Below are 25,213 nucleotides of genomic sequence, written 5' to 3'. Positions count from 1 at the left end.
CATCAAGTGAATTCACTGTCTTGCCCTACACCCTAAAGTATTACATCATTTAAAGAGTATTTCTAGAAACATTCACTTCAGCCGGCAAAGATCAACTTCATCCTTCTCTGCATGGTTTCTCATGCTATTTCCTTCGCTTTGTCATCCATTTAGAAAGGAACTTTCTTTATACTTTCATAATCTCAGTTGTGCAGAGAGTTGGTTACCCAGATGCACGGTTCCAATCAAGATTCTAAATCTTCAGATATTCAAATGACAAAAAAAAAAGATTTGGGAAATAAACAATTAAAAAAAAAAACACGCAGTAAGAAGGTAAGTGTTTAAGTCAAATCCAGAAAATTCCAAATTATCGGACAGTCAAAACCTACTCTAAGAAAAAAAAAAGTGTACGTTTTACAATATGGCACTAAGATCTCAAAAAGTAAGCAACCCAACTGTTCCTATAATCGTTTAAGAAAAGTCATTCTAGGCTTGGAAGTTATACAGAAGAACCTACGTAAGCTAATGCTTTTCCAAAAAAAAAAAAAAAAAAACTACATGGAAATGAAGTGTGATGGAAAACTGCATGGAGCGCATATACTAATGGAGAGTTTTCTAAATAGAAGACGCTGACATCGAGCACATTTCAAGTAGACACACAGAGCTGAAGAATTTCCACAGTGAGAAACACTTGTCCTTAGAACGCAGTGGCCTTGGAGAAAGCCTCAGAATCCATGGCCACAGGCTACTTCCACAAGCAGACTTCTCAGAAGCATCTTTAGGAGGCCACCATCAGCTTCTCTGCCTTCGGGGCTTGGGGGAAAAGAGGGGCACCGAGCACCATCTTTCCGCTCGGGGAGCCGCAGCCTTATGGAAACGCTTCAAACCTGAGCTACTTCCAACTTCCACGGGGAGAGGGGGAGCGGCGGAGCGTGGTTCCACCCTATCCTCTCGCACCAAGGGCGGCTGGGCGGCCGTGGCCGTGAGCGGAGAGGCTGCTGGCGCTTGCGTGCGTGTTTACGTGTCTCGGATGGGTGTGGGGAGAGGAGACAGAGAGGTCTTAATGAAAAAGATGGAGGGGGAGGGAAGCGAGAGAGGGGGTGGGAGGAAGGGGAGGCACCACCTTTCTTTTCTCTGCTCTTCCTGGGGATCTGAAAACTCCGCCTAAAAGGCCTTTCCGGCTCTTCGGCGCCTTTGGGCAGAGCGGCCGCGGCCGCTTCGGAGGTTTGCTGAGGCTGCTCGTGGCCGTAGCTCCGGGCGGCTTCAGCTGCCGCGGTCTCCTCAGGCCCCGCGCCGCCGCCGCCGTCGCCGCCGCCATTTTGTAGGGAGGACTCAAGCTCCGGAAGCGCTGGCTTCATCCCGTCGTCTCCGCCGCCGCCGCCGCGGCTTTTCCAGCTCGCGTCCGTCGAAGGGGCCTCCGTCTCCGCGGCAGTCGCCATCGCGCGGGCGTGAGGCGCTCCAGGGAGCTTCCGCCCACAAGGTCGACGGGCGTAGGGGAGGAAGGGCGGCGGGCCAGGCCGCCGAGGTCTCGGCCCACCCGGCCCCTCCGCCCCCGGGGACCGCACTCCAGCCACAGAGACGCCTCTTAACCGCCACCGCGGCCCTAAGCGTGCCTCTCGCCCCGGGAGCTGCTCCGGATTCGGGCGGCTTTTCAACCGGCCCTGGCTACCCAACGTGCTCGCGTCGGGCCCGGGAGGGGGCGGGGCCTCGGCGGACCCGCTCTACCAATAGAAATGCAGAGCCCGCCTCCGCGACTGCAGAGAGACCGTTCCAGGAGGGCGGAGCCTCGCGATGCCGAGCCCGCCAAAAGAGGAGAGTGCCACGCCCGGGGAAAGCGTCGACGCCATCGCTTCAGAGTGAGGGCTTGGGCTTGGCAGCATTCTGCGGATTCCTGGGCCCTGCCCTCTCCGCACTGCGTTTGACGGAGGCAAGCCCAGAGGACGTCTTTCGGACAGTACTCTTGCAAGTAAGCACCTTCTTTCCTCCGGAGGTCTGTGGACCAAACCCGGCACATAATTGGCTGATCCTGGTCGTGTGATCGGTCTGCTCTGAGCTGATCTTCCAAAGGACCAGAATTCGAGCTCCAGCCGACATAGGACAACTCAACCAGCAGTTAGTCACTTCAAAGAATCCAAGTCCTTTTCTGGCCTCGGAGGGCACTAGGTATACGTGTGGTGCTCTATCATAAATGCAGGCAAGCCACCTATATGCATAAAGACTATAAACAAACAATAAGAAAGGCAGTGAAGAGAGATAAGAAAATGGCCTCCAGTGATAAGCAGGGTGATAACATCCTATTCCATCCAGACTTTCTGCTTTCCCAGTAGATCACGAGCACTGGTCGTACTCCAGACCAAAGCACTACATAAGCAAACATTCAATATTTGGGATTCTTCCGCACAATTTACAACCTAATGATGGGAGGCACGAATGCTCGCACACCTAGAAGAATGTTCGACCACCTAGAAGAAAACAATTTGATAGTGAAATGAAGGGAGGGCCTTTCAATAGTTTCTTTCTAGGTAAGGGGTTCTGAGTTACCATCTGTATAGACACATTCTCACAACAGATACCAAGTAGATGCTTTTGCACAATTTAAATGTTGAAATTTAGGCAAATTGAGATGACAAAAGCCAGGTCTAATTTCATCCAAAGTATTTATACAGCCTAAGGCCTAGTTTTCAAGCAGCTCCGGCCCAATAATGCATTTGATGAAGAAACACGGGATACTTTTTACTCAAGATCTCTAAGCAACAGCAGCAGGACGCCCAGGTCTTTGTCCCCCAACACCTCAATATTACTGAAGGAATTGTTAGGCCAAGATAATAAACTGCAAAAGAGCCACAGCCTCTGTCAAGTGATTGGTACTTGAAGAGCTCTCCAAGAGCAGCAGAGGATCTGGGATAAGCATCCATTGTTTGGCATCGTGTGTAGTGTAAAACCTGCACCTCTGTGAACCAAATCAAGGAAAAGTGTATGTAAATCAGTTATTAGTAAACAGGGTAGGTGCTTGGGATTTAGCTGAGTTCACGGAGATTGCCTAACATATACAAAGTCCAGGTTTTAATCTACCAGCACCAAATGAACTGAGCATGGTGGCACACCCCTGGGAAGGTAGAAGCAAGAGAGAAATTCAAGGTCATCCTGGGCTACCTGGGGATTAGAGGCTAAGGTAAAAAGTACATTTTAAAACTTTCCTTTTTTGAATGGTGAAAGAAAAGGGAAGGTTTAGAAAAACTCCTACACTATTTTAGTCACTTTTTCATACTGGGGAGGATGAGCTTGATGGCACATACCTATTCCCAGCCCTCAGGGGGAAGAGGTAAGAGGAGTTATACATGTCCAAGGTCAGCCTGGACTACACAGTAAGACCCCTGTATCAAATAAAATAAAACAGGAGAGGGCCAAGAATGTAGCCCAAGTTGAGACTTTGAGTTTGCCCCTAGAATTCTGGCAGCACAAAAATAGATAGACAGGTGGGTAGATAGATGATAGATACATAAGATAGATAGACAGACAGATACAGACAGGCAGAAAGAGTTAGGAAAAGGAGCATGCTTTCTTTACCTGATGTGAAAGAAGATCAAAACCTAACACTTTGCAGACCTTACATGGTAACTTTCTTTTTTCTAAATGTTCATCTTTATCAAATTAAAAGTTACCTGGGAATTAATTAGATAGTGGTGCTCTCATTTAATAATCCACTCATCAAAAGCCAGTTTTCCTTGGAAGAAGACTATGTATAGACAGCCAGAGTTTGATAGGAAAGAATTTTTTTCCATTGGTATTCTGCCTGCATGTATGGCTGCATGAGGGTACCATATCCCCTGGAACTGGAATTACAGGCAGTTATGAAATGCCATATGGATGCTGGGATTTGAACCTGGGACTTTTGAAAAAGCAGCCAGTGTTCTTAACCACTAAGCTTAAAACTAAGACCTTTGAGAACCACAGATCACCTACAGAGGTTCAATCTCATGAAGTATTGTTCTAACCCAAATCAACATTTATTTTAGAATATTAGTATCTTGGAGATTGAAATTTATATTTTTTAAATTGGGATGCTCTAAAATATGAAGACTTTGTTTTTGTTTTGTGATAGGGTTTCATGTTCACCAAGCTGTCCTAGAATAACTAATCCTCCTGCCTCAGCCTCCTTAGTGCTGAAATTAACACATGGGTATGTGCCACCCTTCTTAAAATGAATAAAATAGTAATTTTAAATTCTGCTGCATAAAGCTACTAACATTCAATATTAGAAATACTTGCCAGCTGTTTATTGGGACTGCTAGGTACCAAGGATCTGACTCTAGAGCAAGCAAACAGGCATAGTTACTTTTATCAAATTTACAGTTCAGTGGGGTGGTGTTTCTAACATCATCTGTAGAATAACTAGGCTGAGGTGTTAGGATTGGTTAAGGAAGAGCAAAGGGGGACAGAAATTTGCTAAGTTCCAAGCACATGAGAAAAGTCATAGCAAGATAAAAAGAATATTCATGTACTGGTTTCTGTTTGTGCCTCTGTGTGTGTGTGGGGGGGGGGGCAGATATCCGGGGAGAGGAACTACCACAGATGCATGTAGTTCTGAAGGCAGAACTGGCACAAGTTAAAAGTGTAAATTTTCTCTTGTCTCCACCCAACAGTAGTGGGAAAAGCAGCAAGAATCCTAGAGAATAATATTTAACAGAACAAAGTTAAATATTGGGACCACAGTTTCCTTCTTAAACTTACAAACAAATATGTATCTAGTTCAACTTTATGTTTTGTTAATTTTTCTAGTTACTGTATATGGCTTTCACTATATGTGCATCCATACATATGTCATTCTATTTTGCTCATATTTCCCCCTCAGTACCGTCCTCTGCTTCTCCACCTCTTCCCAGTTCTCTTTCTTCCTTCTGTAAGACAGCCTTTCCTGCTTTCATGTGTCTCTGTCCTCCTTCCCCTCTCATATATGTATGTACACACATATCAGACAAACACTCTATATTTTCTCTTATATAGAATGTGTTATATCATCACATCTCGTTTATGTCTCATTTATGCAGTATTGAATCAGACCCAGTTTATCCATTGCTTGGGATAGCATCCAGGGCTTCTTTCTTATTAAGCAAGCACTCTACCAATTGAGCTCACTGTGTAGCCCATGATGGAACTAATTTTACAATCTGGCCTTGAACTAATAGAACTAATAGAACTCCTTCCTAATAGAACTAATAGAACTAATTGAACTAATAGAACTCCTTCCTCATCCTCCCGTGGGACTTTTGAAGGTAGACTAAATGTATTTTGCATTATGCCATGGCTAAGTATGACCCCCATAGACTAATGTGTTTGAACAAGTCTATGGGGCCCAGGGAGTGGAATGTGGTGGTTTAAATACACTTGGCCCATGGGAAGTGGCACTATTGGGTGTGGCGTTACTGGAGAAGGTGTAACCTTGTTAGAGGAAGTGTGTCACTGTGGAGGAGGGGCTTTGAGGATTCATATGCTCAAGTCTGGCCAATGTGTTCCTGACTCTCTTCCTAGCTGTCTGTGGAAGACAGTCTTCTGGCACTCTGTGGCTCAACTCTCAGCTCCTCCTCCAGCAACGTGTCTGCCTTCGTGCTGCCTTGCTTCCCATCATGATAATGAACTGAACCTCTGAAACTGTAAGCCAGCCCCAATTAAATGTTGTCCTCTCTGAGAGTTGCCTTGGTTATGGAGTCTCTTTACAGCAATGGAAACCCTAAGACACGGGAGGCAAATGTCTTGGTGGCAAATGTCTTTACCAACTGAACAGCTCTCCCTTCCTCACGCTCTGTTTGGGTTGTTGTTTATTTTGATACAGGGCCTCATTCTATCATAGCCCAGGCTGGCCTGGAACTTGAGGTCATCTTCCTGTCTCTGCCTCTCTGCTTCCCTGCCTCTCTGCCTCCTAAATGCTGAATCTTGTTTTCTTTGGCAGAAAAACACTTGATATCTCATGTAACATGATTTAGGCTTCATTCCCAGTAATTTCTTCCTGGCACATATCTTACTGAAATAAACTGGACCTAATGTATGATAAATCTACTTTTACCTCCCAATAAAAATTAGAATGTATCTATTCAAATGTTTTTACATGATTCATACAGATTCATAATGCCCTTTACTCCATCTGAGAAGACAGATGGAATCATTTGCTAGTAAATCCAAGGCTCACTGTCTTAATCAGGGTTTCTATTCCTGCACAAACATCATGACCAAGAAACAAGTTGGGGAGGAAAGGGTTTATTCGGCTTATACTTCCATACTGCTGTTTATCACCAAGGAAGTCAGAACTGGAACTCAAGCAGGTCAGGAAGCAGGAGCTGATGCAGAGGCCATGGAGGGATGTTCCTTACTGGCGTGCTTCTCCTGGCTTGCTCAGCCTGCTTTCTTATAGAACCCAAGACTACCAGCCCAGAGATGGCCCCACCCACAAGGGGGCCTCTTGATCACTAATTGAGAAAACGCCTTACAGTTGTATCTCATGGAGGCATTTCCCCAGCTGAAGCTCCTTTCTCTGTGATAACTCCAGCTGTGTCAAGTTGACACAAAACCAGCCAGTACACTCATTAAAATCAAAAGGATTTACAAATGAGGAGGGGTCAAGTTGTGGTAGTGGGCTGTCAGGTGAGAAATCACTGCAGTGATTTACATCCATCTGAAGAAAGATCCAAATTTGGTGGATTTCAAGTGTGTTGGGGGTAGGGGGCGGTGCTGCTCAAGGCAAGGCAGTGTACTACAAAGGCACAAACGCTGGTAAGGAAACAAAGTGTACAAAATTTTCATGTTAAAAGACTCATATATTTTCATAATAAAGGAGGACAAAAGAAACTTGTATGGTGCTCCATATTTAGGAACAGATAACTGGTCTCACCACTCAGCTTCGAAAAGAGTGGGGAAGCAGGAGAAATGGGAATAAATATATAGAAGGAATATTGGAATAATGCCATAGCAGTCAGCAAACGCATCATTCACCCTCTGAACAAATACTTCTTGAAACCCACCTGCTGCCAAGCCTCAAGCTGGGTCTCTGAGGCTACTCCTGTAAATACAGCACACCTGTCCTGACTGGTCAAGCTGTCTACAGCTTTCATACCCATCACCTTGTTTCATTGTCAAAGCACCTGCCAAACAAGCATTGCCATTTGGGGCAGAGGAAGAAATGGCCTCTTAGCTGCCTTGTTTAAGTAAACACTGTAAGTGGAGGGACAGGACTCAGGTCTGCATGTCCCAATGCCAGTTGTAATCTCTGCATCCCTGCTGCTGCCCCCTCCTCCTGTCCTTCTGTCTTTCTACATGTCATTTCCTCTCTAAATACCTAATCTTAATTCCTAAATATTTGGGGGTAGAAACTGAACCCAGGGCCTTGAATATACTAAGCACACACTAACATTGAGCTACGCCCCACCTAGAGTGCCAAATTAAATGGGAAGTTATACAATGCATTTCAATTTCTCTGCCTCCTACACCACTCCTCTCCCTTGTTTTGGCTTTTATAAAATTACATTTATATTTGTGGGAGGTTGTGCATGCTATGGGTGCATCTGAAAGTCAAAGGAAAAGTGTGTTTTTGTATGAGAGTGTGTGTGTGTGTGTGTGTGTGTGTGTGTGTGTGTGTGGTTGTGGTTGTCAGTTCTCTCCTTCCATAGAGTGAGTCCTGAGGACAAAACTCAGGTTGTCAGGCTTAGCGACAAGCACCTTCACCCACTGAGCCATCTTGCCTTTTTATGAATGCCTAGTGATATTTCTTAACAGCTTTCTCCAAAACACAAACACTTCATTTTTTTACTCTTTTTTTCCAATAGTGGTTCCTACAGATTTATAGATAATTTGTGGACAGACAGATATCATCGATCATCTGGTTTCTTTGAACAGTTACTGAATTTTGAGCCAGACTCTTTACTGGATTTAGGCTAGCACTTCACTATTTGATGGTTCTTAGTACCAAAAGGGCACTGGGGCTTACATTATTTACCTTTGTACATTTTCTCTCCACTGTACAAAAGCCTAGCAGCAAAGGGCATTTGGCATGGCCCCTTTGTCTCACAATAAATGCCATAAAGTACTAACTTAAAAAGAACATTGAAAAGGCCCTACTAGCTTACAAATAAATAGATGAACAAAATGTATTATACACAGAATATTATCTACTCATAAAACATATCAAGTGCTAATGCTGGAACAGAAATAGAACCAGTGCGCTAAGGGAAAGAAGCTGGTCACATAAAATGAAATGTACAGAAGAAGGAAAGCCAGAGAAAACCACAGATTGGTCACTAGAGGAGTGTGTGTGTGTGTGTGTGTGTGTGTGTGTGTGTGTGTGTGTGTGTAAATATACCTATTGTAAGGGATGAACCCAGTGGTGCTTGCCTGTACTTTCAGCAGTTAGAAGGCTGAGGCCAGAGGATCTGTGAGCTAAGGCCAGACTACACTTCTTAGATCAGGTCTTGACAATCAACTAATAAATCAATCAATCAATAAATAAATAAATAAATGTAGTGTTGATTACCTTGAAAACACCACTGACAACTATGTAAATGCACTGGAGTGAATGGATGTCTAATTACTGAACTCTGGTGTATAAATTAAACCAATACAACTTTTTTCAAAAAAGAAGGAAATTGATACAGGTTCCACTAGTAAGTAGAAAAGACACCTTTTCAGCTATATGATGCAGGAAGATATTTGACTTGCAACTACTGCTTAAATTTGACTACACAGAGATAACAATAAAATTTTCCTACACACACACCCCAATATAAAATAAACAAACAATGCCGGGTGGTGGTAGTGCACATCTTTAAACCCAGCACTTGGGAGGCAGAGGCAGGCAGATTTCTGAGTTCCAGGCAAGCCTGGTCTACAAAGTGAGTTCCAGGACAGCCAGGGCTACACAGAGAAACCCTGTCTTGGGAAAATAAATTAATTAATTAAAAATAAACAAACAAAATTTTAAAAAATCTGTTCTACTAATAGGGCAGTAACAATATACCAGGTCAGAGAGAGGTAGCTCAGGTCATTTAAACCAGTTCCACTCTCTGCAATAATGTCAGCTATATTTCCTTGGTTGGGTTGCTTGTTTTGTGGGGGTGTTTTCATTTAAGGTCTTCCTATGTAGCTCATGATGGCAATTCTCCTGCCTCAGCTTTTGAAGTGCTAGGATTACAAGCATGTACTTTAAGGGTACCGGGATTCACCGAAGAATGATACACCAGACTCCAATACTATGCAAAGGCAAAGAGTGTTTATTATGCAGAAATTACCAGCACATAGGGATCTCCACCCACCAAAATGGAGATGTTGAGTGATCTTACAGGCTCGGTTTTAAAACCTGGTAGGGGACTTCCAGGGAGGAGTGGGTGACCTTTGCCTTTCTCTACCTCAGTTGGTTGGCTCTATTTTTCAGGACATGGGTATCCTTGGGATTGGTCAAGGTTCTGGGGAATTTGGGAGACTTTTTGGAACCGTTGCTAATTAACTACTCTTGGCTCAGGCTAGGTTAATTAATATTAACCTTCTTTTAAAAAGTCTATGACCCAGCTGAGGGTGGTAGTGTATGCCTTTAATCCCAACACTCGGGAGGCAGAGGCCAGGCTCCTTTACATTGTGAGTTCTAGAACAGCCAGAGATACACAAACTTTGCCTCAAAAGAAGAAAAAAACAAAAACAAAAAAGTCTATGAACCATGCATGGTAGTTTGTGCCGACAATGTGAGCTCTCGGACAGCTAAGACAGGAGGGTGACTTTGAGTTCCAGGACAGCTTGAGCTATAGAGTGAGAATCTGCTTCAGAAACCACCTAAGTAGGTTCATAGTAGGGAACATAAAGTCCAGTGAGTTAACAATCTAAAACATTCTAGATTTTTTTTTTTGCCAAAATACTTCCATTTCAACTTTTTAAAACAAAATTGTAGCTGGCTTGCTTTTTCTGAGATAGACTCCCAAAGTTACTATGTATCCAAAAATGACCTTAAACGTCTGATGTTCTGCTGCCTCGACCTTCTCTTGAGCACTGTGATTACAGGCATGGGTAGCCATGCCAGGTTAGGCAGTGCTGGGGAACCAAACCCAGGGTCCCTACTTCCCCAGCCCAAGTTATCTGGCTTTCAAATGTCTGTTTCCAAAATACCCTAAGTGAAAAAAATTAGCAGTTTACCTTCCACTTAGTGTAATATAAAAGTCCTGGTTAAGAAAGGGATTTGTAAAAAGAAAAGAAACATGTAGCTAGATAGATCACCTCAAATTCCCTAAAGTTCTAAAAAAAATAGTTAATTATGATTAATTTGCTTGTAAGAAGTCTTTGGGGAGCTAGCCAAGTTTAAATCAGGTGGTTGTTAGGTCTATGGTTTCAATTTACATAAATTATAGAAACATAACACCAGAAATTTCTCTAATTGAGGAAAATGAGGTTTTCAGTTACTTATCTAGAGGAATTCGATTGTGGTTAGTGCCATTTGATGATTAATTCATTCTCTGGAGAATATGAGTTTCTCTGGGGATGAAATACATGATGATAATGCTTGAAGGATCAGTTTTGCTTTACTTAGCAGAAGTTGAAAAAATAAATACAAAATGCTGTCCACATACATTAAAATTGGTGTTAAGATCGCACAAGCCTATCCTTCTTTTTAGACATTTGCTCATGTTCCTGCCAAAGATGCTGGCTAAACTCACTAGGATGCTCTACCTTCTTCCTGCTTGTTGTACAGCTATTTCCTCTAAACTGAAACACTGCTTCCTTTTGGGAGAAAGAAAGCTCCCAAGACTCAGAAAGCTCAGAAATCTTACAAGACTCATCTGCCCTCTGTACTAGCTGATTCTGTGTGTCAACTCGGCACAAGCTGGAGTTATTACAGAGAAAGGAGCCTCCCTTGAGGAAATGCTTCCATGAGATCCAGATGTAAGGCATTTTCTCAATTAGTGATCAAGTGGGGAGGGCCCAGCCCATTGTGGGTGGTGCCATTCCTGGGCTGATAGTCCTGGATTCTTTAAGAAAACACTCTGAGCAAGCCAGTAAGCAGCACCCCTTCATGGCCTCTGCATCGGCTCCTGCCTCCAGGTTCCTGCCCTGTGTAAGTTCCTGTCCTGACTTCCACTGGTGATGTACAGCAATGTGGAAGTGTAAGCTGAATAACCCCTTTCCTCTCCAGCTTGCTTCTTAGTCATGATGTTTCGTGCAGGAATAGAAACCCTAAGACACCCTCCCCGAGACTATCCAACAGTAAGTAATTACCCAGAGAGAAGAAACTTTCAAGAGCGGCCACTGAAGGTGGAGTTGGAAGGATGCAGCTTTCCTAAGTCCTTGCCCACTGGGAGGTAGGCTTTTCCATGATACTGCTGTCTTTGAGTCGCCCAGGTTCCTGTAAGTAACCCCAATGATCTCATTGGTCTCCAGGCTACACTTCAGTGGAATGTCTACTTTGTCTATCAGTGCCCTCGCTACAGTAAAAAGAAGTTCACTGTGACCACAGAATCAACTGACGAGGACTCACGGGAGTCTCAGAGATCAAGGGGCCTGTAGGGGTCTGACCTAGGTTCTATGTAAGTATGTTATGGCTGATATTCTTGTAGGATTCCTAACAGTGGGAGCGAGGGCTGCCTCTGACCCTTATACCTGCTCTTGGGACTCTAGTCCTCCTACTGGGTTACTTCATCGAGCCTTGGTGTAAAGATGTATGCCTTGTTTTATTGTAGCTTCTTATTCCACGATTTTGTTGATGTCCCTCGGAAGCCTGCTCTTTTCTGAGGAAAGGCAGAGGAGGGAAGATGGATCTGGGAGAGAGGGGAGATGTGGAGGAGAGACTGGAGAGGTAGAGGGGAAACTGCAATCAGGGTGTAATATATAAGAGAAAAAAATGTTTTTCACATCTCCTCAGGAAAAGTCACACTTAGATGTGCAAATGAGTTCTTCTCTGTCTTAACTGATTTGGTGTCATACATCATATGGCCCATAGTAATACAAGTTCCTTGCAAATATAATGGACAATGTAAGACACTAAAGATTATCAAATTTTGTTCCAAAATTTATTGTAGTAAATACAATACTATTTCTAGAAATATGTTAGAGAAGCCTTAGTGTAAGATACAAATCTCATGGTGTTTCAAGTAAGTTTATGAACTTATGTTGGGCAATATTCATAGTTTTCCTCAGTCATATGCAGCCCATGAACTGGTTAGTTGGCGACACCTGCCAGATTCTTGTAGAATTATATATAAAGCATCTTAGTCAAGGTTCCTATTGCTGTGATAAAGCACCACAAACCAAAAGCAGTTGGGGAGGAAAGGATTTGTTTGTCTGGCTTACAGTTCCACATCATAGTCCATCATTGAAGGAAGTCAGGGCAGGAACTCAAACAGAGCAGGAACCCAGAAGCAGGAGCTGAGGCAGAGGCCGTGGAGGGAAGCTGCTCCTGGCTTGCTCTTCATGGCTTGCTCAGTCTGCTCTCTTTCTTTGTTTCTTAAATTATTTATTCACTTACTTATTTTATGTGCATTGGTCTTTTGCCTGCATGTATGTTTGTGCGAAGGCGTTGGATCCTCTAGAACTGGACTTAACAGACAGTTGTGAGCTGCCATTATGAATGTTAGGTCCCCTGGAAAAGAATCCAGTGCTCTTAATCATTGAGCCATTTCTCTAGCCCCAGCCTGATTTCCTATAGAACTAAGATCATTAGCTCAGGGATGGCACTATTCATAATGGGCTGGGTCCTTCTCCATCAATCACTATTTAAGAAAATGCCCTACAGGTTTACCTACAACCCTAACCCATAAAGACATTTTTTCATTTGGGATTTCCACCTTTCAGATTACTACAGCTGTGTCAAATCGACAAAACTAACCAGCACACAATGTAATTTAAATATTTAAGCTTCAGAAATGATTCAAGAAAAGTTTCACTCTTTCATTGGCAGACACTGAATGTTTATATGTCCTCAAAATTCCTATATTGTAACTTAATCTCTGATGCTATGGTATTTGGAGGCAGAAGCTTTGGGAGTTGTGGTGGCTTAAATAAGAGTGGTCCCCGTAGACCCATATACTTGAATTATTGGTCCCAATTAGAACTATTTGAGAAGGATTAGGAGGTGTGGCCTTGTTGGAAGAGGTATGTCACTTGAGGATAGGATTGGAGGTTTAGGAAGTCCAGGCCATGGGGGCTGGAGAGATGGCTCAGTGGTTAAGAGCACTGACTGCTCTTCCAGAGGGCCTGAGTTTGATTCCCAGCAATCATATGGTGGCTTGCAGCCATCAGTAATGGATGCCCTCTTCTGATGTGTCTGAAGACAGCTACAGTGTACTCATATACATAAAATAAACAAATCTTTTAAAAGAAAACCTCTCTCTCTCTCTCTCTCTCTCTCTCTCTCTCTCTTTCCCTTCACCCCCCCACATCCATCTTACAGATTCAAGGTAAGTGCTCAGCTACTACTGTTCTAGCACCATGCCTGCCTTCCATGATGGTCATGAACTAACCCTCTGCAACTGTGAGCCTTTGATTAAATGGCTCCCTTTATAAGTTACCTTGGTCATGGTATTTTGTCATAGCAATAGAACATAGCAATTAGGCCATGTGAGTGAACCCCTCACAAAGAATTAACACTGTTATCAAAAGGATCCCAGAGAATCTGAAAAGATGAGTCTTCAGTTTAGAGAACTAGCTAGCTGCTCTTCAGAGGGGCTGAGGAAGAGGGAGGAGGAGGAAAGACCCACACCCTGCCAGAGTTTTACCTATTCTCTGGTCAGTCAGGCATGAGAGAGCTGCCACACACTTTCCACTCATCCCCAGGTGGACATCTAAGCCTCTGACCCACTCTTTGCAGGGTGGCAAAGGGGCAGCCCTACCTGGGATTCCCGAGCTACTTTGCTAAAGCCACCGGGGTTATGGGAGAGAGGGATGAGGGAAGAGGTTTCCAACATCGACAAGAGTGAGTGCAGCCTTGATGAGCAGAGACTGTCTATGGTTTTAGAGCTTTATTATAGAAAGACAGGGGGAAAGAGAGAAGGTAGAAAGGAAAGAGAAGAAGAGAGGAAAGGCTAGAGAGAAAGAGTCAGAGGAAGAAAGGAGAGGAGAGAGGGGGTGAGCTTGAGGGGTAAGAAATAAGAGAGTGAGAAGTAAGAGAGTAAGAGAGCAAGGTAGGGGGCCTAACAGCCCCTTTTATGGTCTTTACTGTTGCTAGGTAACTGGGGAGTTTAGCCTGAAGGTCAGAAGCTTGGGCCATTGCCTACGTGACTTCTAGCCATGTTTCTCTTGGGGGGGGGGTCTGGGGGGCAGTAACTTAGACAGGAGCCAGAGTTCCAGGAGACATGAGAGAACTCCTTACATCCCATGTAGATGAATTATCACCACAGGGTCCTGGGGTTCAGCATCTCAGCTCGACTGAGGACCAGCCTGTCTGTGCACAGCCCAATGCCCCACATTCCTGGTAGCTTAGGCCAAGATCTTAAGCAAGAATCATGGGTAAGAAACCATCCCTTAAGATGGGGGTCACTAATATGACCTTATTCCCAGGGAAACCAACGCTTTACTTTTTAAATCATTTACGAAACTATGATGATAGATAAAAAACTTTCCCAACAATAAAATTTCATATGGCTACACGTGTGTCATTGGAGGTGGGTTTTGGTATATGGTAAAGAAAGCCTTAATTAGAAAGAATTAAAATAGTTTAAATTTATGTGTTGAAGATTGATTTAAAAAATTCAGGCATTAAATGTTAAACAATAATTGAACATAAAGATTTACTAACCTCTTGGAAGTATGCCACTAGCCTTGGATGACTGCCCCCACTGAAAACATCCTTTTAGAATTGATATATTTTGATGATTTATATTAATAATGATGTTACCTGTTCTGTTTGTGATTCGCTGAATATACAGTTTCAGAGTTGTAATGCTTGGATGATTTTTGTGCTTTACTGTGCTAAATAATTTTTGTTGATATTTGTAATTGTTTCACTGGATACAGTTTCTAAGAGATGGTTTTTTTAATGTATAAAATCCCCTGCTTGAGAGCTACAAAATGCACTCAGATTCAAACTGGCTCTGTGTTCGTTTCTGTTTGTCACCGCTGAATCCTTACCCACTTAGCTTCGAGGACCCTCATTCTAGGGACCCTCATGCCCGACTGGGGTGGTCTGTGGCACTCCCCCATCCTCACTATGTTCCTTTCTGCAATTTAGAATGTTCTGAAAGCATTAAATAGTAAACCATAAAATGAGGGTGTTAGATATTTTTAAAATAAGTCAAAAATACTTCCAGGGCTGAGCGATAATCCTGTTCAGAAGTAGAATGTGCAAGGCTCTGGATTTATTGTCTGTCACAGCAAAACAAGAGCACCCATACTCCCAACCCCTACCACTACCCCCAACACTGCTAACACCATCTTCCCCCCTTCCCCCACCTCCTTCCCACTGCAACCACCACTCCCTACCCGCCCCACCCTACTCCCACACACAAAATAAAACAACTCAAGCTATACAGTTTCTTTTATCCCAGGCAATCCTCCTGCTTCTGCAGTCTGAGTATTTGAATTATAGATGCAAACTACTTATTTGCCCTCCATCCTGTGTGTGTGTGTGTGTGTGTGTGTGTGTGTGTGTGTGTGCACGCACATTCGTGCACTAGAAGCTTTGGTGTACATGTTATCTAAGTATTCTGCCAATGAGCTACATCTCCAGCCCCTAGTTTACAGCTTTCAAGGTTAAAAAGAAGTTACATTTCATAAAAAAAAATGTATTTGAATTTTAAAAAAAATATGTCTGTGTGAATGTGGGTGCCTGTGGAGGCCAGGGTACCCTGGAGCTGGAGTTACAGGTGCTTTGCAAGACACCTAGTGTGTGTGTGTGTGTGTGTGTGTGTGTGTGTGTGTGCTGGGAACTGAACTTGGGTTCTCTGGATGAGCAGCAAGAGTTCTGAAATGCCAAGCGATGGCTCCAAGCAATGGCTCCAGCCTCTGGAATGTTTGAGTGAAGTCCACAGGCTTGAAAGCCTGATGGTACACAGATGTAAAGGCAGATACGGCTAGACTGAGGTAGTGTCTGATGTTGATCAATATAGGTCATAATTATATGTATAAAATTGTTAATATTTGTGGTACAGCACTCTGCCACTGAGATACACCTCTAACCCAGATACCTTTTCGAAGCACAATCCTATTTTTATGGAAAAATAGTTTAAACATCTCACAAAAATAAAATAAAAATACCCATTTGTTGAATACCTGGAGTAGTCCTTGAAGCTCTAGGTCCATCCATGCTAAACTTCAGGCATTCAAAACTTAATAGACCCCCAAGAGCATATACACAAATATTCCAGCAGAGGGAAGCAACACATCACTAAGCGGTTTCAAAAACTAGCTTTTCAAGTGTGTATATACATACACGCTATGGGAAGATATATATAAAATGTGATGTTTTTGAAGCAAAGTTTCATGCATCCCAGGGTGGCAGTACTTTTAAAAATTCGAGGAAGCCAGCTGTGGAGACACACTCCTTTAATCTCAGCATTCAGAAGGCAGAGGCAGGAAGACCTCTATGAGTTTGAAGACAGCCTGATTTATATAATGAACTACAGGGCAGCCAAGACTAAATACTGAGACTCTATCTCAAAAAAAAAATTATTTTCAGAAGAATCATGTGGATAAATGTATGTATACATACATGTATGTATATGTGTGTAATTTTTTATTATAGCAATTTTGGTATTAAGTATCACTTAGTCATAGCAGAATTTTTCCCAGAACTCTGAGTTGGGTGCAGTTCTTGGATGGAACCTGGAACAATAGCAAGATGGGTACAGTTCAGTTACAAGTATTTCCTGTTTTTTATGAAGTATAAATTTACAAAGAGTCATGATTTAAGGTCTAAAGGATTCTTCTAAAACTTATGAGTGTGTATGTGTGTGGGTACATAAGTGTGTATGTGTGTGGGTACATAAGTGTGTATGTGTGTGGGTACATAAGTGTGTATGTGTGTGGGTACATAAGTGTGTATTGTATGGGCAATATATATGGCATTCAGAGGACAACTTGCAGAAGTGGGTTCTTTCTTTCCACTATGTGGGTTCCAGGGTTCAAACTCAGGTTGTTGGGCTTGCCAGCAAGCATCTTTACCCACTGAGCCAACTCACTGACCCAAGGATTCTTGCTGTTGTTTGTGGGACTGGGGGTTGAACCTAAGGTCTGTGCACATGGACTCTACTATGTGCTATATCCACAACCCCCTTTTTACTGTTAAAAAAAAAACTGATTGGGGACAACACTACAAAGATAGGTAAGTATTTGAACACTTCACAAAAGTAAGTATAATGGGCAAAAAATATGTGAGGCCATTCCCAGCATCATTACCCATCAGGGAAACGCACACATCCTATGAGATGTGATTACATGCCTATCAGAATAGGAAGAGGGGGAAAAAGGCCAAGATAGGGACAACTTGATTTACTGTTGGAAATGTAAAATGGTATAGCCACGTGGTAAACAGTTCAGAGACGCGTCTTGCCAGACACATCCTTGGTGCGGTATAATCCACCATGAGCATCCTCCTTGTTTTCTCAAGGGAAGTGAAAATACAGGCCTACAACGATACTTGCTTATGAATGTTATTTCAGTTTTACTTGTCAACCACCCAACAGGAAATGAGTGAGCAAACATATAACGCAGGCAGACAGATGACTGCCACTCATCAGTAAGACAGATGTGGCGCTGATCTATGTGACAACTTCCAAAAACACTAAAAATCTGAGAAGGGAGAGAAGCCAGGCATTTACTGCGTTATTTCAATTACATTAAACTCTAACTTTGTGTCAGGAGTCAGCAGGAGTGAAAGGGTAGGTGGGGACACTGGGAAGAGCAGAGGAGATAGTGATCACTTTAGGGATAGTGAGAGGGTTCAATATCTTTATAGTTATGGTTACATGATTCTGCATCTTTCTCCGAAGCTCTTGGGTACTCCCTTAATATGAGTTCCTTTAATCATGTGTGGTTCTGTAAGTGTTGTTTTAATTTAAAACTAAATATTTAACGACTATAGTGTGCAACAAACCAAATACTGACTAGACATCCAGGAGAACCTGTACTTCACTTGATGTCGGAGGAGAGTCCTCAGCATAACATGAGCAAAACTCCCCTGGATCCGACATCCCCCACAAAGCCCTAGGGCATGTTATAACAGAAACTTTTATTGAGAGTTGTAGTCAGGAAGCTGTGATAATTAACATAAAGAAACCCAGATCCTATTTGCCCTCTTCTCCATTTCCCCCAACAGTAACACTTTGTTGGTCCCATTCTCTCACTGGTAGATACTTGGGTTCTGTGCTACAGTGAACATGAATGTGCAAAATATCTTTTTAAAATCTTGCTTTCGATTCTTTTGGTTGCATACTCAGAGGTAATCTTGGTGGGCCCTATGGTGGTTCTATGTCTAATTTGTTTGAGAAACTTCTGTGGTGGAACACAGAAAGGCCTGAGGGTTTGTGAAGTCCTGGGTGAAGGTGTGCTGTTGGTATGGTTACATCATGTCAAGAACTCTAACCTCAGACCATGGAAAAATGGCAAAGCCTTCACTGGGGGTGGGGGTGCTCAGAGGGGGTGCAGAAGCTTTGCGTTGGACCACATGTGGATGTTGGTAGTGTGTGCAGAAAATGTTCATCATAGCTTTCACCCCACATATTTACAGATAAAGACTGCTCCCTGACAGGGACCGACTGCTCCTTGAGATGAGCTAGCTCTCTTCTTGTTTGGCTGTATCTATAAACCCTGCTTCCTTGTTCATTTGTGTGTGATAACGCCACTTCCCCGCTGTTCAACTGTATATAATAGGTGCACCGGGCTTCCGGGGTGCAGTTTTACCAGCAGAGGACACAGTCAACCTGATGACAGCTTCGCTGCTGTATGTGTGTTTTGTCTTCATTCTCTTGCCACCCAGTCAGGTGAGTCCCCACAGCTGTGCAAGAATGCAGACAACTTCTGTATATTCTCACCCTGACCATATCATTTTACGTTGCTAGTAACAACCCACAGACTTTACAATTTCTCTATAGCCTGTGTAACACTAACTCGTTGTTCTCCCCCACCACGAGGTGTGCGTGCGTGTGCATGTGTTTAAACACCAGCCATCCTAAGGGATAGTAGTATGATGGCTTAATTTGCATTACACAAGGAGTCTGTGACACTGAGCATCTTTTCCTATGCTTGTGAGCTGTGGCTGGGTCTTTTGGTTTTAGGTTTAGGATAGGTGAACATCTTTTCATTGCTTATCTGCCAGGCGTGTATCTTCTTTGGTTAAGTATCTGTACAGATAACTTGTCCATTTTTTATTTTTTATATTTGTATTACGTGTGTGGTTTGTCTATATGTGCACCACATGCATGCCTGGTGCCTGCCAAGGTCAGAAAGGGGCATCAGATCCCCTGGAGCTGGAGTAATGGATGGTTTTGAGCTGCCATGTGGGTTATGGAACCCAGCCCTGGTCTTCCACAAGTGTCCAGTGCTTTTAATTGCTTGCGGATCTCTCTAGCCCACTTTGATGCTTTTTTTTTTTTTTTTTTTTTTTTTTTTTTTTTGGTTTTTTAAGACAGGGTTTTTCTGTGTAGCCCTGGCTGTCCTGGAACTCACACTGTAGACCAGGCTGGCCTCGAACTCAGAAATCCGCCTGCCTCTGCCTCCCAAGTGCTGGGATTAAAGGCGTGCGCCACCACACCCGGCTACTTTGATGCATTTTTTATATGTTTCTGTACATGTAGTTTACTGAGCTGCTTTGGATCTGTGGTTTAGAATTTCAAGTTTCGAATTGGAGTTATTCATTATTTCACTTTTTTCTTTTCTATTTTTATGCCCTCCTTATTTCATTAGAGATTCTTTCTACATGTAAACTAGGGTGCTTAAAGTTGCCCCAGCTCTTTTCATTAAAAAACAAACAGGGCTGGTGAGATGGCTCAGTGGGTAAGAGCACCTGACTGCTCTTCCGAAGGACTGAAGTTCAAATCCCAGCAACCACATGGTGGCTCACAACCACCCGTAATGAGATCCGATGCCCTCTTCTGGTGCGTCTGAAGACAGCTACAGTGTACTTTACATATAATAAATAAATAAATCATTAAAAAAAAAAAACAAAAAAACAAACAAACAAAAACCGGGGTCTTCTGTATTTGGATATTTTGTTGCCTTTTCTACTAACATTTTCTTCTGCAACATCTTGTCTCCTCTTAACCCATATACTGCACTTTCTACCTCATTCATGGTAGTTTTCATTTGTAGAAATCTCTCTTTCTCTCTCCCTTCCTCTCCTTCCCTCCTCTTCTCTTTGAGACAGGGTTCCTCTGTGTAGGCCTGGCTATTCTGGAACTCACTCTGTAGACCAGGCTGGCTTCCAATTTTAGAAATCCACCTGCCTCTGCCTCCTTAGTGCTGGGATTAAAGGCGTGTGCAACTACTGCCTCGTGAAATCTTTTTGATATTATGTTTCAATATTAAAAATGTGGAATAGCTAGTCCTTTGGTTTTTTTTGAGTTTTGTTGTTTGTTTGTTTGTATTTACTGTGGGCATGAGGTATGGGGGTTGGCTTTGTCTTTCCATCACAGGTTCTGGCTCAGGCCACAGGGCTGGTGCTGCAAGTGCTTCTTATCAGCTGCTTTCTTGCCAGTCCACCGGCAACCGCAGGTTTAATGCCCTTATCTGCCAGTGAGTTTGTCTTTGTATTTTTTTTTTCTGTCTGTGCCTTGGAATCGTTGAATCATCAACATTGTGGACTTTAATGAGAGATGCTGGGTACTTTTGTATTTTTATATTCCTAGGCCTTCCTTTGGGGTGCAGTAACTTGGAAACAGTTAAAGTCTTTTTGGTCTTTAAGACCTGTCCAGCAGTATCATAGTGTTTAAGGCTAATTATTTCTCTACTCCTGAAGCCAGAGTCTTCTGAATAATTCACAGTGATCTCTAGACTATGGTATTTTCCTAGGTTGGTTTGTGAGGACAGACATGATTCCCAAAACCATGAGCTCTTCCTCATTGTCTTGGATAGATAGATGGTCTTCAGAGTTCCGTGCGTGCGTCTTGACATCAGTGCTCTGGTCACTGTTCTTCTGAGTCTATGAGGGACATCTCCAGGTTGTCTCTCCACACTGTGCTGGTATGCTTGGATCTTGCACATCTTTCATGAGCTCTCAGGTAAAAGATTTAGTTTACAGTGCAGTACTGTTCAGAGATGAGGTTTTGGGACGTTCGATGAGGCAAGGGTCTAATCTCATGAATGGGTTCATAAGATTCAGAATTTGAAAAGAAAATATGTGTATGCATGTGTCTGTGTGGATATGTGCAGGTGCGTGCTCCTATGAGTGCACAGAGGCCATAAGGGGATACCGGATTGTTGTGAGCTGGAGTTATAAGCTCCTGACTTATTATGTGGCACTGGCTCTGAACCTGACTCCTCATGATCGCACAGCAAACTCAGCAAGTGCTCTTAGCTTGCTCTCTCCGGTGATGAATGCTTTGTTTTTCTTGAGACAGGTTCCTTTTCTTTAAAAATTAAAAAAAAAAAAAATCTGCATATAGATGTTTTACTGCATATGTCTACATACCAGGTGTGTGCCTGGACAAGGCCAGAAAGGAGAATCTGATCCCCTCGACCTGGAGCTCTAGACGTTCATTAGCTACCATGTGGGCGCTGGAATAGAGTCTGGGTCCTCGAAAGAGCAGCTAATGCTCTTTTCCGCTGAGCTACCTCGCCAACCTCTCGAGGCAGGTCTATGTAGCCTTCGCTTACCTGGTACTTGAAATATAGTTCAGGTTGGCCTTGAACTCACAGTTCTCCTACTTTCACCTCCCAAGTGTTTCATGATCCCAGGCTTCTGCTACTACCCCTGGCTTAGATTCTGAACCTTTTAGGTAAGTTAGTCACAGAGTAATGGCAGTTTCATACCCTCTTACTTGTCTTCCTCCGAAGTCTTCCCTTTGGCACCTATATCACAAATTCAGTCTCTACAGATGTGGAGTCTATCTATCTGCTGTCAGGGCCTGGGGACACCAGCAGGTCACTGGGAGTGGCCGCCTTTGAAGGCTGTATTGTGTTCCTTGGTTCTTCCTGTCTCCCTTTTCTGGCTGCCACAAGATGTGCAGCGCCACTTTCCTGTTTACTTGCACTGTGATGGCCTGCCAAGCTTGTCTCAGGTACCAAAGAATGGGGGTAAATGACCAAGACTGAAAGCCATGAGTCAAATTTCTTCTTAAATTGTTCCTCTCTGGCATTTTGTCATAACAATGCAAACCTCACACAAGTAGATACTTTTTAGTCTCCCAGAATTCTCAGATCCAGGTTTTTTTTAAAAAAAAAGAATTAATTTTATGTATATGAGTACACTGTAGCTGTCTTCAGACACACCAGAAAAGGGTATCAGATCCCATTACAGATGGTTGTGAACTATCATGTGGTTGCTGGGATTCGAACTCAGGACCTTTGGAAGAGCAGTTCATGCTCTTAAGCACTGAGCCATCTCTCCAGCCCCTCTACCAGGTTTCTTACCCTAGAGGTCTCTGGATGGTGACTTCCTTAGCTTTATCTGGTCCAGAAGGTATTTTGCTTCTGTTTTTGAAAGATTTTCTTTTACCTTAAAAAACTGCTCATCCACAACGACAGGAAGCAAACAAATATCTCAGAATTGTTTTGAAGCCATTCATACTTTGAACCCAACATGGTGGCGCACGCCTTTAATCCCAGCACTTGGGAGGCAGAGATAAGCGGGTTTCTGAGTTCAAGGCCAGCCTGGTCTACAGAGTGAGTTCCAGGACAGCCAGGACTATACAGAGAAATCCTGTCTTGAAAAACCAAAATAAATAAATAAATAAATAAATAAATAAATAAATAAAATAAAAATAGAAGTTGAGGATGTAGCTCAGTGATGTGAGTACTCACCTACTGTTTGATCCCAGTGTTAATACATGCAGAAAAACCCAATTTAAAAGTGCATATATGAAGGCTAGGTGTGCTGCTCACTATAGTGCTGTAATGTAGTCAGAGCCAGGAGAGTTGCTCCAAGCTCAAGATCAGTCTATTCTCTACAGCAAGTTCGAGATGAGTGTGGAAAACACAGTGAGACCCTTTCTCCAAAGGAAATACACACACACACACACACACACACACTCCCTAGCGCAACCCGATGAACAACAACAACAACAACAAAATTCCTGATTCTCTTTATTGAGAAGGCTCCTAAAAGTATGTACACATATATCAAAACTAAAGAGGCTCCCGCCCAAGGGTTCACCTTTGCTTTTTCTTTTAGCATGTACTAAGCAATGGGTTCCTCTGTGGCAAGAATTTTGTGTGTATGCCAATGTGCTGGCCCATGAGAAGTCCAGAGGGTGACATCAGGTTGGCTGCCTTCCTCTGCTGTTCGCCACCTGAACTTTCAAAGCAGGACCTCTCATTTGGTCTAAACTTCCACATGTCGGCTAGACTGGCTGGCAAGTGAGCCCTTGGGGTCCGCTCATTTGCAAACCCCCTCCCCAGGTGCTGAGGTACAGACACATGCTCTCACATGCTCACCTCCCGAGTGCTAGGATTTTCCATGGATGCTGCGGATCTGAACTCAAGTCCTGATGCTTGTACGGCAAGCCCTTTAAGACCGAGCCAACTCTCCCTGTCCCTCATTGTGACATTTCTTCAAATACAGGTGTATGTGTATACGTGTGTGTGTGTGTGTGTGTGTGTGTGCAAGTGGAGGCCAGAGAACAACCCTGGGTGTCATCCCCGGGCACACTCTCCACCTTCCCTGACACAGTCTCTGATTAACCAATTAGGTGGGCTCCAAGGATCCCCCTATCTCCTCCATCTTCCCAGTCTGGAACTACAAGATCATGCCATGTCACCTTGCAAGTGTAGTGTATTCTGAGGATCACATTAAGTCTCCATGCTTGCAAGACAGGTACTTTACCAATGGAATATCTTCCCTGCTCCCTTGTATTCATACATGAATATAATGTACTTTGGTCATATTCATACTGTTACCCTTTTGGGTCCCCTTCCCCATCACATTCTGTATCTCAAATATTCCCCCCACCATGTATGTATGTTATGACAGGGTCTCATGCAACAACTTTACAATGTAGAATCACATGGGAAAAGGGAACCTTAATTGAAGAACAGCTTTGATCAGATTGACCTGTGGCCATGTTTATGGTAAATTGTGTTCACTGATAATTAGTGGGGGGCAGGGAGACCCAAGCCCACTATGGGTGGCACCATTCCCTTTGGCAGGGAGATACATTAAAAAGAAAAAGAAAAAGCTGGCTGAGCATAAATCAGTGAGTGGACCAGTAAAGATCATTCTTCCATGGTTTGTTTCAGTTCCTGCCTTGACTTTCCTTGATGGGACTGTAACCTGAAACTGTAAGTAGAAATAAACCCTTTCCTCTCCAAGTTGCTTTCGGTCATGGTATTTATCACAGCAACAAAGGAAACTAGGCTACCCCTTGATAAACCGCTCTGTCTAGGTAGGCCTGTTGCTGACTGGGAGAACCACCAACATTCCTGAAGAAAAAAGGTGTGATGTAAGGAGCAGTGACATTGTTAAAACTGTCTGCCTACACAGACTTGAGGGGTAGTGACCTCTTCTCAAGGTGGCCTTGCTCATGTGGGGCTTCTGATCCTGATGACGTTAAGATCCCTATAGACAGCTCTGGGTTTGGGGAACTGTCTTCCAATTCTGCATGTCCATTCTCTAGAACCAGGTGGTGCTCTAGATTTGGGGAAGTAAAAAAAAAAAAAAAAATGGGTGCATAGAGAACATAAAGTTGAACAGGCTGCTCACCGAGATGGGCTGTAGCATCCTGTAACAACCACGAAGTTTGCATTCTTAGCAGCTGGAGACTTCTGGCAATGGAAACTAAAGCAGTCAGTGGCAGTGACCACAAGCCAGAAACTGAAACCACACTCTAATTCTGCACAAGATTGCCAGCCCCGGCTGTTTTCATTGTGTCTTGACTACAAGGATTACATCTAGTTGCATGTACTATAACAGCCTCAGAGCAGACTGAAGCCCATGTAGCCTGCCGCCACTTGTACTAACTCTCAAAATGTCAGCACCAACAACTAACCTTCTAGCAAAGATACAGCGCCTAGAGTCAACAAGCCAATGCCACTCTAGAAACAAAATGTGGAGACTGTCCAAAATGTCTCTGAAGCATGGGCAAAGGGAGACCAGAGAACAAAGCAGACGGGTTTTCTTTTTCTTTCA

The 25,213-nt window shown here is 43.4% G+C and overlaps 1 protein-coding gene and 1 long non-coding RNA gene across 9 annotated transcripts in view; one reads left to right on the top strand and one right to left on the bottom strand.

The window, feature by feature from the left end:
• Positions 1 to 6,813, bottom strand: part of Tasor (transcription activation suppressor) — a 59,882-nt gene extending 53,069 nt beyond the window's left edge. For 4 of the 6 annotated variants that reach the window (XR_383158.4, XR_383159.4, XM_017315961.2 and 1 more), the window contains exon 1: positions 1,103 to 6,813. Coding sequence is in view for 4 of the 6 variants with exons in the window: in XM_017315961.2 (XP_017171450.1) it covers positions 1,103 to 1,418 (316 nt within the window). In the remaining 2 variants the exon portion in view is untranslated. The remainder of the gene's footprint in view (positions 1 to 1,102) is intronic. The other 2 variants (NM_028945.2, NM_001114879.2) reach the window with 1 other exon arrangement.
• Positions 1,757 to 24,605, top strand: Gm52095. 3 transcript variants are annotated; one of them, XR_003951010.1, is made up of 4 exons: positions 1,757 to 1,945; positions 11,383 to 11,528; positions 13,391 to 13,397; positions 18,805 to 19,362. It is a non-coding gene; the product is annotated as a predicted gene, 52095 (long non-coding RNA). The 3 variants fall into 3 exon arrangements; XR_003951011.1 differs by lacking the exon at positions 13,391 to 13,397 and adding an exon at positions 24,325 to 24,605 and having other exon boundaries at positions 1,860 to 1,945; positions 18,805 to 18,914; XR_003951009.1 differs by lacking the exon at positions 13,391 to 13,397.
• The last annotated feature ends 608 nt before the right edge of the window (positions 24,606 to 25,213 follow it).

The sequence above is a fragment of the Mus musculus genome, chromosome 14 (assembly GCF_000001635.26).
Source record: "Mus musculus strain C57BL/6J chromosome 14, GRCm38.p6 C57BL/6J".
NCBI classification, from domain to species: domain Eukaryota; kingdom Metazoa; phylum Chordata; class Mammalia; order Rodentia; family Muridae; genus Mus; species Mus musculus.
This window is presented reverse-complemented; position numbering and strand designations above follow the sequence as displayed.